Source organism: Erithacus rubecula (genome assembly GCF_903797595.1).
Source record: "Erithacus rubecula genome assembly, chromosome: 10".
In the NCBI taxonomy this organism is placed as follows: domain Eukaryota; kingdom Metazoa; phylum Chordata; class Aves; order Passeriformes; family Muscicapidae; genus Erithacus; species Erithacus rubecula.
This window is the reverse complement of record NC_136662.1, coordinates 23,740,022-23,752,466: the sequence shown is the minus strand read 5'-3', so window position 1 is coordinate 23,752,466 and position 12,445 is coordinate 23,740,022. Positions and strand designations below refer to the sequence as shown.

The window sequence follows — 12,445 nt, the reverse complement described above, 5'->3', positions numbered from 1 at the left end:
ATAGCAGCAAAGCTTTCTGATTAATAAAAATTAACCTATGACCAAAAGATAAAGTATTCTCAAAGAAACGAGGGAAAATTTGTTATAGTGCAACTGGTGGTTCCGGGGGGGGGGAAGGGGGGGGGGGGGGTTGGGACTGAATTGAAAAGTGCTGAAGGAAAAAACGGAATAGAACTCGATTCCCTCCAGCATTGCTTCCTTCCCGCCGTGCCCGTGTGTGATCACAGCCCTGCGAGCTCCTGCGTAATGAATTAGATAAACAGTAAGCGGTCACTCAGCGCGCCGCGGCGTGTGCAGGGCTCCCCGCGCCGTCCCCTCACAGGCGACGCCTGCCGAGCGGGGCCGGGCTGGGCCGGGGCGGGCTGCAAGCGACTGTTTCGCGCCGGCTTCATTGCTTCCGCCTAGTGACTCAGCCGGCTGCTCTCCTCATGCCATAAATACGGGATGTGCGGCAAGGGCCGGCACTTGGAGCTGCCGAGCCAGCCCTGCCCAGCCCAGCCCCGCCATGCCGCTGCTGCCGCTGGCCCTGCTGGCCGCGCTGCTGGCCGCCGGCCGCGCCGGTGAGTCCGCCCCGCTTGCCTTTCTGCTTCTCGCTCTTTTGCCCTTTCTCTGCTCTCTGTGGGCCCGCTGGCCCGGGAGGGATGATCTGCGCTTCTCAGGGGCATTGCTGCTGGCAGCAGACAATGGAATTCCTGCGCTTTTAAAAGCTGCTGCCTGGTATCCCGGAGGCTGCCGTGGATGGATGGTCGCTGTGGTGCTTTCACTCGGTTCGCTGTGTGAAGTGCTGGCAAGGCGGGAGTGTGTTGCAGGGATGCTAACCCCAGCTCTGGTTCCCACAGCCAACCCGTGCTGCTCGAACCCCTGCCAGAACAGAGGCGTCTGCATGACGGCCGGGCCGGATCGCTACGAGTGTGACTGCACCAGGACAGGCTACTACGGGCAGAACTGCACCACACGTGAGTATCCGCGCCCCTCTCCGTGGAAATGAAGCGCAGAGTCCGATTCCACCCTCGCGGGTTATCCTCTGTCAGCTAATTAACAATAACCCTCCTATTGTTGCTCGCAGCGGAATTCTTCACGTGGCTGAGGGTAACGCTGAAACCATCGCCAAACACTGTCCACTACATCCTCACCCACTTCCAAGGAGTCTGGAATATCATCAACAACATTCCCTTCTTGCGGGATGCTATCATGAGATATGTACTAACGTGTAAGTGTGAATTGTCTCTTCCAGTCCTTTTAAAGCTTACTCCAGAATAATGCACTGAATTGGTTTGTCTACAAACCAAGCAGCCTAAATTGCACTGAAGTTAAAACACCAGAATTTAAGACTTCTGCATGATTTGGGCTTGTAGGAAACATGCTGAAATGCAGCTTGATTCTGCTTTCTGCAAGAGTCCAGCATTTTGCTGGCATTGAGCCATTGCTCATGTTAATAGTGAGATTGATCTGATCCGCCAGAATCCAGTACTGTTATTCAGTAACTGTAATCACACTTATCATCAGTAACTGATACGTGTGGAATTTGCAGCTGCTGCCAAATATATGCAAAAGATCTGGCTCTGTGATTTGCTTTTTGAGACTAAAATGTGCAGTTAAAAATAACCAAATATTTATTTGTCTTTCAGCAAGATCACACTTGATTGAGAGCCCACCAACTTACAATAGTGACTACCATTACAAAAGCTGGGAAGCTTATTCCAATCTTTCCTATTACACGAGAAGCCTTCCACCAGTAGGACTTGACTGCCCAACACCAATGGGTGTTAAAGGTGAGGAATAAACCAGACACTTAAGGATTGCTTGTCTTTTCTAAGAGGAAAAAAAAAAAAGTAGTAGTTCCTATGAGACCTGCTTGTCTCTAGCCTTTTTTCAGGGTAGTTGACTTTAGGAATAACCATGTTTTGAATATATTGTTTGAAGATCTAAAATATATAATTCTGGTTCTTGCTATTGAGTTGTATGCTATAAACAGGGAATTTAGAAATTTCCAATAAAATCAAGAAAGTGAGCATAGAAAGTGACCATAGGTAATTCCTCTTGTTTGTATGCTGCTGTCATCATATTCCACTGAAAGTCTTAAGCCTTTTTGTTAGGAATAAACTTAAGTATTGCATAAAGGGTTGTCTTGAGTATCTCACTGTCTGTTTCTCCCACAGGTAAAAAAGAGCTTCCGGATTCGAAGCTGATCGTGGAGAAGTTTTTGCTGAGGAGAAAGTTTATTCCCGACCCGCAAGGCACCAATGTGATGTTCACGTTCTTTGCCCAGCACTTCACCCACCAGTTCTTCAAGACTGACCACAAGCGGGGCCCTGCCTTCACCAGAGCGCTCGGCCACGGGGTACGGTCACAGCTGGGGACATGGCTCAGGCTCTTTGGGGGCAGCTGAGCACCTGCAATGGCTGGAATGGCATCCTCTGGGTTGCCAGGGGACACAAACACCTGTGCACACAATCCTGGGATTACCCCTTCTGTAACTGCTCCTCAGGCCAAATTCCAGTGTTTGGTAACCTCTCTTCCCTGGTCAGAGCTGCGTGCTTTGTACACGTGGTTCTGTTTAAAATACCTGCCCAGTGATTTCTTATTGTTCCCAAAAATCTGCTTTCACCTAAAGTGTATTAGATGTACTGAATATCCAGAACTTCTCTGGACTCTGTCAGTTTCAAAGAGCTGTATCCAGCACTTCAGTATTGCTTATGTACTGCTAATAGCCTTAGTTTAAAAAGAGCTTCAAAAGCAGACTTGGATTTAAGATCTTTACCTACAAGATAGACATTCTTTGGACAAAGAGTTCTTCACTAGAAGTGTCACTCCTATGTCCAAACAAAAGCTATAAATTGTGTGTGTATATATAGAAAGCTGTCTGCATAATAAAAAGTTGCTGACACTTTAAACACAGACCTTTTAAACTGCCAATGTAACGACCTCCTCTTGTGCAGAGATGGCATCAGTTGCCAGGAAATAATTTGGCTTCATCTTAAATATTGGTGCATGATACTTATAAGGTAGTGGTAATATAATTAAAAGGTAAATATCTAGGAGGTTGAGCTCCTATTGGTATCCATAGAAGTGGGACTTATCCTAAAATAGCAAAAAATGCAGGTTGGCTTCATGTCCCAAATGCTTCTATTTTATAGGTTGACTTGAACCACATTTATGGAGAGACTCTGGAGAGACAACTTAAACTGAGGCTTCGAAAGGACGGAAAGCTAAAATACCAGGTATGTCTTAGCTCAGAATTCCTACCTTCTTACTGAACGGCCCAGATTTCCTAAATGGGCGCTGTGTGGATGGTGTAGGTGATCTGAAGTGTGAGTCAGAGCCGACAGAGCTTAACCCAAGCACGGCAGCTCACGGCTCCTGTTGTTCCCCCTCGCGCAGATGATCGATGGCGAAATGTACCCGCCGACGGTGCGGGACACGCAGGCAGAGATGCTGTACCCGCCCCACGTGCCCGAGCACCTGCAGTTCTCCGTGGGGCAGGAGGTGTTCGGGCTGGTGCCGGGGCTCATGATGTACGCCACGATCTGGCTGCGCGAGCACAACCGCGTCTGCGACGTGCTCAAGCGCCAGCACCCCGAGTGGGACGACGAGCAGCTCTTCCAGACCTCCCGCCTCATACTGATAGGTGAGAGCCCCTGCTGCTGAGTGCAGCCCCAGCTCCAGCCTGCCTGCCTGGAGTGAGGGTGAGGCTGTCCCCTAAATTGGGGTGTGAGTGGCTCCTGTTGCCGAGGTTGCATTGAGGTGCAGCTTCCCCCCAGCTCTGCTAAAGATGGAACTGAAGAAAACTCAGTGACCCTCAATTCTCTTATCTGAGGGAAGCAGAACTGAAAGCAGTGAAAAGACAGGAAGCTCAGGTTCCTTTCTCAGAGAAAGCCTGTGAGGCTGGATGACCTCAGGCTCCCTGATCTGGGGCTTTTTTTCCCCTAGGGTTGGGTCAGGTCAGGTATGCTTTAAAAGAAAGGCTGTGACTAAGTCTAAAGTTCAGAAGGTTATGTAAAATGTAACTGCATAGTTCTGCTGTCTAATTGTGTGCCCAGTGATATTTCATCTAATGTAAATGGTGATGTTCTCTAAGCTGGAAAAAACCTTGCCCCAACTGAATCCATAAACCAAGACAAATGTATTATGTAGTTCAGAAGCTTAGATTGGCTTTCAGACATCAACTTTCATCATTATCCCCTCCCTCTATCCTAGAGATATTGTATAAATGAACACAGTGTAAATACTGGTGTGCTGTTCTGTGGAGGGTGCAAACAATTGTGTTTTGGGAGGGGGAAAACAGGCAGTAGAAAACACCTCACTACCCATAGCCCAGAACTCTTGGGGTTTGAAGTACTGTTCCACCCCTCAGTCACATAGAATACATGAATTGCTTTCTAGAAGAGTTTTACTGAAAAGTGTTTGTTGTCCTGATTGCTGTAGTATATTTTAGAAAAGTCCAGAAATGGTATTTTCCCTGCCACTGAAGAATAGCAACATTCTCTCCTGTTCCTTTATCCAACAGGAGAGACAATCAAGATCGTTATAGAGGACTATGTGCAGCACCTGAGTGGGTACCACTTCAAGCTGAAGTTTGACCCTGAGCTGCTCTTCAACCAGAGGTTCCAGTACCAGAACCGCATCGCAGCCGAGTTCAACACCCTGTACCACTGGCACCCCTTGCTGCCCGACACCTTCCACATCCACGACCAGGAGTACACCTTCCAGCAGTTCCTCTACAACAACTCCATCATGCTGGAACATGGACTCTCCCATATGGTCAAATCTTTCTCCCAGCAAAGTGCTGGCAGGGTAGGTCCTTCCTCATGTTGATGGTGTACCAACAGGCATGAGCTGGGGGTGGGACACGGGAATGGGCTAAAGCTATTTAAAACTAATCACTGGAAAGGCACAACTTCCTTGTGACTCATATCAGGAGATCTTACAGCTTGTCCTCTTTCATGAACAGGTTGCTGGTGGGAAGAACGTTCCTGCTGCAGTACAGAAAGTGGCAAAGGCTTCCATTGACCAGAGCAGGCAGATGAGGTACCAGTCCTTGAACGAGTACAGGAAACGCTTCATGCTGAAACCCTTCCGATCCTTTGAAGAGCTTACAGGTAACAGTGCTCATCCTTCCCAGCAAATTGTTTTAAAATGCCCTCAGAGTCCTGCAGTGTCATTACTGGGCTCGAGCAGGACAGCCTTGCACAGAAAATGGGATTTTTCCACTTAGAGTTGTCACTCCTTGCAGGAGAAAAAGAGATGGCAGCGGAGCTGGAGGAGCTGTACGGGGACATCGATGCCATGGAGCTGTACCCAGGCCTGCTGGTGGAGAAGCCCCGGCCCGGGGCCATCTTTGGCGAGACCATGGTGGAGATGGGGGCACCCTTCTCCCTGAAGGGGCTGATGGGCAACGCCATCTGCTCCCCCGAGTACTGGAAGCCCAGCACCTTCGGGGGCCAGGTGGGCTTCGACATCGTCAACACGGCCTCCCTGCAGAAGCTCATCTGCAACAACGTCAAGGGCTGTCCCTTCACTGCCTTCCACATCCTGCCTCCCGAGCCCACCGAGGCCACGATTAACGTTAGTACCTCAAAAACTGCCATGGAGGATATCAACCCCACGCTCCTGCTGAAAGAGCGCTCTGCCGAGCTGTAGAAACCCTGCTGGCTGTCTATTTATTTATTTAACTGTGTTTATTTATTTTATTTATGGCTTGGTATTTAAAAAAACCAACTTGAGCATCTTCATTGTGGGGGTTGCCTTAAATTCCCTACTGAGGTAAGGCTTCCATTTACAAAAGGGATTTTCTGTGTTTCAGCGTGGCAGTGGTGAATCCCTTGTTTAAAATCTTCTGTAACAGAACTATGTATTCCAAAGTGGATAGAGGTTCCATCTTCTTTTTTTTTTACTATTGTTTTAATACTTGATGAAGGGGAGTGGTGGTGATTCTGTCTGTCAGTTTTCATAGGTCACATAACACTACAAAAGCAACTTCTTTTCTCAGCAACTTGAAAGCAGCTATTGACCTAAAAGTACAAGAAAAAAATGTGACTTAATGAAAACTGCCAGAGGAGATTATGGATTTCATAAGAGCACTCAAAAATGAACCAAAAAAAAGTAAATACTTGAGTCTCACTTCTTTATGTAAGGTCAGAAAATGCATTGCATTTGTTGTTGATACTACCTCTCCCTCACTGCAGATAGAGCACTTTGTATCATAACTTAATGTCTCTTATGTGCAAATTCACTTCTGGGTTTAGGTGAAAGCAAATATTTTTACAACTTTTTAAAAGATGTTTTTTAATGTTTTAAATATTTAAAGTAAATTTTTTACAACTTTTTAAAAGATGTTTTTAATATTTCAAATATTTAAAGAAAATAGTACTTTTCATGGATTCTACTTCTTTTTGAAGAAAGTGTGACAGATGTATTAGTTGTGTAAGGAGGTGAGAATGAGATAGTGAGCTTAGCAGTAGTTGACTCTAGGCTGCAATACAAGGCTGTTTGCATTTGGATTGGAATGTTATTTTTGTAGCTCTGAGGAGGTCTTAAACAGCCCAAGGCACTGGGATTCTTTTCATAGCTGTAGTTCTCTGGTCTACTTGATAATGTAATATTAATGTCTGTTACTCCAAGGACAGTATAGCTGGAGTTAGGATGTGCTGTGGCTTTGTGCTCCCAAAAACAGGGGAGCTATAAACTGAGCAGCTCTGTAAATACACAGAGAACTGAGAGATTCAGTAGCACTTCCAGACACAGGAGGTAGCTCTGCCTGTGTGCACAAACTGTACATGCAATTTTTACTTCTATTTATTGAGAGGGGGAGGAGGGATAATGTTTTATTTATAATTTATAACTTATAGACAGTGGTATTTAAAATAAGTGTCTTAAGCTTCTTTAAAACTGGCCAGCACAAAATCTCCTAGACATATGTGTCCTAATCCAGCCGTAAGATATCTAGTCTCATCTGGGCACATAGGTTACACAAGATCTTGTATAGGACTTCAGACTTTGCATGTAAGGGTATCTTTTTTTAATTTCTAGAGAGGAAATGTAGAAGATGATCTTCCCATAAAAGCAGCTGGGGAACTATAGGGAAAAAGAAAATGTCACTTCAGACTGGAATAGAGCAGCAACCGGGTGTTCTGTGCCCCTGCCCAAAATTCCTTGACTACTTGTGGAAAAGGACTTGAGTTTTCTATTTCATCTGAACTCTAAAGCACTTGTAGGGGCTTGTGCATTGTACCAGCTCTGGCAGCAGCAGTGTAGTTTGTCTGTGGCTTCTGTTTCCATGGATTTGTGTAGAGGCAGCCATGCCTCGTGCTGGGTCAGTCTGTCACTGTGGCCATGAGCAGCCAAACCAAGCTCTCCTGCAGCCATCAATACCAGTGGCTGCTCTGGAGAGCTCCTTGGTGTGGCTGCTGTGGGACCAAGAAGGGCATTTGTTTTCCTTTCTCTGTTTGAAGCATGCAGAAGGGAAAACCTTCTCTCCCCTTGTATCCAAAGGTGGTCAGTACTGTATGTGCTAACAAGTGAACACTGCTTGGACACTTTTTCCTCATGCAAATTGTCCGTCAGATCTAGCTCTGGCACCCTTCAGAGCACCTTTCTGCCATTAACCCAGGAACAGGGTTTGGCAGAGTCAGAAGGGAGGCAAGTCTGGACAGATTGAGTTATTTTGGGGTAGGTACAGAGGAATTCCTCAGGCCATATCAGCTGAGTTAAGTTACAGGCTGCTTCAGCAAGGATTCCTCTGCACTCTGTGTTTTGTACTCTATGTCAATAAATGTGGGTGTTTGAGATTATTTATTTAAAAATCTGTGAATTGTTTGTCACTTTATTTTTGTAGGACAACAATGTTGTTAAACTGCAATTGTTTATATAAATAAATTGAAAACATTACCTTTATGGGCTCTTTTGTTTGTGTTTTCCTTCAGCAGTATTTAGGATGGAACAGTTCTTTAATTGATTACTCCGAGAATTACAGGGTATTACCCTCTCTGATGTGTCAAACCCAAAATGCCTGTAGCTGAAATTGCCCAGATGGAGTAATTTTTTTTCCCTTTGGCCTGAAATTAAAAGGGATTTCATTGTTCCATCTCTGGAGGAGCCAGTTCCTCTTATCTACAGCAGAGGTGTCAGCTTCAAAGGGAAAGTACAGTATTGGTGTTGCACAACACACCTTGGTGTAACTGACTTCCCTTCCTCTCTTCCCTATTCCCAGGGCAGAACAGCCCAGAGCTGTTTCCTTTCATGTTGACATTCACCAGAAGGGGAAACTGCTTTGGGATGCAAGTGATCACTAGACCAGAGCAGGGCTGTGCTTCCTGCAAGCTGGAGCAGGAGCTTGGACAATGCTCCCACTCTTGCAGTGAATATCTTTGAGGCGACCCAGCCTCTGCCCAACATTCTCATCTCTGGTGAGAAACGAGGGAAGCTGGGAAGGAGACATCCCAGGAGATCACTGTACTGCCTGTCACCACCTGCACCAGCCTCTGGCCAAATGCCACCTCAGTCCCCTTCCATCATCCCACTGCTGACTGTCCCCATTACTCCCCCATCCCAATATTGGTGCCCTGTCCTCTCACAGCCCTGCCTAGAGACCAAGCCCAGAGCCACAGTACCTCCCCCAGAGTCACCTTCCTTCCAGCCACTCAAAGTCCTCTTTGGTCCAAGCTCATCCCCGTGTCCCACAGCTCAATATTCCCAACAGCTCTCCAGTCCTGAGAGTGTGACAGTTCTGCCTCTGCTTCAGAGCTCATTTCCATCTCCACAGGTGTGCAGTTCCTTTGCATTCCAGGCACCTAAGCACCTCTAAATTCTCCTCACCACTCAGTCCTCATCACTTCAGTGACCATCTTCAGTCCCAAAAATGCAATGTCTTGGGGACCCTTGCAAAAGCATCACTTCAATGCCTCTCCAGGCTGTGGGTGAATGGGGGCATGTGCTGACCACATGTGGGGCATTTTTCCTTTGACTCCCAGTCAGCTCAGTGTCCCCACAGGTGAAGTGCCATTTCCCTGTTCCAGGGGAAGCTGAGCAAGGCAGGAATGAAGACAAGAGCAGTGGTTTCAGTGGGAGGTGATGGGCAGTGATCAGGAGGCTGCAGGATCATCCATGGAGAAGGTGCTTTGGGTGACTGCTGCCCTAATTAGGGAAGCACCAGCCCAAATGGATTTGAGCATGATGGCTGAGATAGTTTGATCGAGGAGGAGCTCCTCCTTCCCTCTGAGCAGGGGCATGTCCCGATGACACAAAAGACAAGAATGTTCCCCAGAGGAAACCTGCCCTGCCAAATTCTTGCTCCCCAGCCTGGGTTGAGAGACCTGTTTCAGCCCAGGCAGTGTGATAAAGGAGGGGGGCTCGGCAGGAAGTCCATCCAGGCTCATGAGAGCTCCCATCCTTGCCCAGGGCTTTCCCCAGCATCACTCACTCTCTGCCCACTGCACAGGAATTCCTTATGTGCCCTGAGTCGGAGCCCTGCAGGCACCTGACCAGGTTGGTTCTGCACCTGAGCTGGGCTGAGCTGACCTTTACACTGAGCTCCCAAGGCAGCTGCTTTTCCAGATTCCAGGAGACCCTCCTGGAACAAGTGGATGCAAGAAAACACCCTTTGTTTTTCAGCATCAATCCAGAAAAGTCAACAGGTGGATTGGCTGGAGAGAGGGAATGGATCTGTCATGGGTTCCCTGCCTGTCCACAGCCAATGAAATAGGTGAACAGCTCTGGAAAGCTTATTGCAAATCTTTGGAAGACCAGGAAGGAAAACACCTAAATGTTGTAGGAATGTACATATAGGACAGAAAAGAGCAGGCTGTAACTCTGTGCTCTAAACATGGAAAAGGAGGTGAACTCAGACATCCTACTCCCTTTGCAAAAATGCATGAAAAGAGCCAGAAGGCAGAAATGCAGCAATATCCCAAAGGAATATCATAGGGAAAAAACTCTCCTTGGGAAGAGCTGAGTGTTCCTCTTCCTTTAATCTGGGATTTCAGTTTGCAAATAACATACTGAGGAGCTATAGAATTGGATTCAATTTGGGGACTTCTGTGAATGGGGGACTCCTGTGCTTACTTATAGGGTAAGTCCAGATACTTTCATCAATATTGGCAAGACACTGATCACAACTAAAATCAAACCCAACCAAACTTTCCATTCTGTAATTTTCTTTTCTGAAAATCCTGAGTCTGTGCTGAAAATCTCAGTGTTCACATCCAGCCAAAGCTTGAGGAAGCAGAGCCAGAGATGGCCTGGGAAAGCTGAGAGCTGAGCACCTTTGGGAGAGGGAACCTGTTAAAGTTGGTGAGATCTCACTGCTTTGCCACTGGGAGAGGACAGGTACAGAGCACTCTGAATTTGACTCATGCTATTCATTTTTCATCCAGCAGGCATTCCCCATCAGACAGAAAGAAAAGTAGGGAAACCCTAAACCTGGGGAAAGAAGACAAATAGTATTCAAAGCATCTGCTTTTAAACCAACCCACTGAGGATCTTGGGATCAATGCTCTGTTCCTGGAAGTATCCAAGGCCAGGCTGAACTGGGCTTGGAGCAACCTGGACACCTGGAAGTGGCAGGGGGTCAAAATGATCTTTAAGGTCCCTTCCAACCCCAGCCAGTCTGGGTTTCTATGATTCTGTCTAGCCCATAGCAGAGCACATCTACAAAAACTTGAAAATACTTTGCATCTTCTAACCAACTGCAACCCTAATAGATAGATAGATAGATAGGTAGACAGAAAGAAAGAAAGAATTATTTTATGTTAAATTACTTAACACTTATGAGAAGGGCACTGGTCAAACACAAAGTGTCACATAACCAGGAGAATCCTGCTTTGCAAGTGCCTCAGATCTTTACTCAACAGAATCACAGAATAAGTAATGTTGGAAAAGATATCCAAGATCAAAGTATCAGCTCATGCTTCTGTCTCAGGACAAACCCCAAAACCCTTCCAAGGTACTGTGGGAGCTGCATTCCTACTGTGTATTTTATTTTCTCCAGTAACCAGGTGTAGCCCAGGCTCACTCCATGGTGGATGTAGGTGTGTGCAAGCATCCCTGTCCAAACCTGCCCTGCTGACAGGGAATTTAACACCCATTTGTTTGCCCCAAAAGCGCTGCCTTTGCGGTCTACTTTCCTCTGGGAGCACCTGAAACCTCTGAAACACACACACACACCTCAAAATTGTTAAAAGAGTGAAAGCAATGCCCACTGAGCAGCAGACAAAACACCATGCAAGCCACACAGGCTTCATTTAACAGGGATATCCCCAAATTTATGCTGGCAGGTCCTTAGAGGTGGGAGGTGAAACCAAGACCACGAGAAGCACCAGCACTTTGGGGTAAAAACCCAGCAAAAAGATCTTTTAATACGATTTTATGCACTGAAACTCTCCAGTGAGCCATGACTGAGCAACAAAACATGGGTGTTCTCCAGCAGCTCCAAAACCCTGCCCTGAGAACTGACACAGCTCAGTGTCCTTGCAGTTGTGGCTTTCCAGCCTGTTGCCTAGACAAGATTAATTAATCCTGCCTAACAAATAATGGCAGAGTTTCTAAGTAGCAGTTGTAGGTAGTCATTAATGTAAATCCTGGCTGAGCTGACGCAGAGGTGAAATAGCAGCTCTTACACAAGGCAGGGATGTTCCATGTGGTGATGCCACCACATCCAGAGCTATTACAGAAAGACAGAGAGGGAGAGACCATTCCAACTAAATCAGGGCTGGGGTTTCTATAGCATGGAGAATTTCAATGAAGGCAGGAAGAAAGAAAACATTTTAAAATTAGAAATGTGCTGAATTTTCTGAGTTCCCGATGAATTTCAGGCAAACTCAAGATCTGTTTTGGCAGTGGGACAGTGAACCATCTTTTCACTGCTTGCTAGGGCAAGTGTTTCAGTATTTGTCATCATAACTGACCAAGGCTGGATGAGGAAAAAGGATTTCCCAATCTGACTATGAAGAAGAAGACTTTTTTATAAATCAAGAAAAGGATTTAGCATCATTCCAAAGGGAAGATGGCATTATTGTACAGTAAGAAACTTTGGATGTTCTACATGGTCTTCACTCTCTAGAAGGAATGGTTTTCATTCTATTATAAATTGAATCTCCAGCACAGTAAGTGGACATGGATAAAACACTGAACTGAAGGTTCCATGTGTTTTTCCTCAGTCTGAAGAAAGAAAAAGGATACTTACCTCATTTTGAGGAAAATTTGAGGGGCATATGAACACTGTCCATGAAGTTAATGTCTCCCATAATTGCAGAACAAATACCAGAACACTCAAGGAGAGATGAGACTTTGAAAAGTGACTCTGCTTCAGCAGAGCCCAGGGGGTTTCTGCAGCTCCTGGGCACTCCTAAAAGCACCTCTGGAAATTTTCTGTCTGACAGTGAAGTCTACACCATCCCCAGAGTGCAGGCAGGTTTTCTTGATCATTTAGGAAGGAGGTGCCAAATGTGTA

At 46.3% G+C, this 12,445-nt stretch overlaps 1 protein-coding gene across 1 annotated transcript; it reads left to right on the top strand.

Moving 5' to 3' along the window:
• Positions 1–406: 406 nt before the first annotated feature.
• On the top strand, positions 407–7,893 carry PTGS2 (prostaglandin-endoperoxide synthase 2). The gene is made up of 10 exons (XM_079313612.1): positions 407–560; positions 840–956; positions 1,067–1,210; positions 1,629–1,772; positions 2,160–2,341; positions 3,138–3,221; positions 3,382–3,628; positions 4,508–4,794; positions 4,952–5,099; positions 5,234–7,893. Exons 1-10 carry the CDS (start codon positions 506–508, stop codon positions 5,638–5,640), a joined length of 1,815 nt encoding a protein of 604 aa, XP_079169738.1. The 5' UTR covers positions 407–505; the 3' UTR covers positions 5,641–7,893.
• Positions 7,894–12,445: the final 4,552 nt, after the last annotated feature.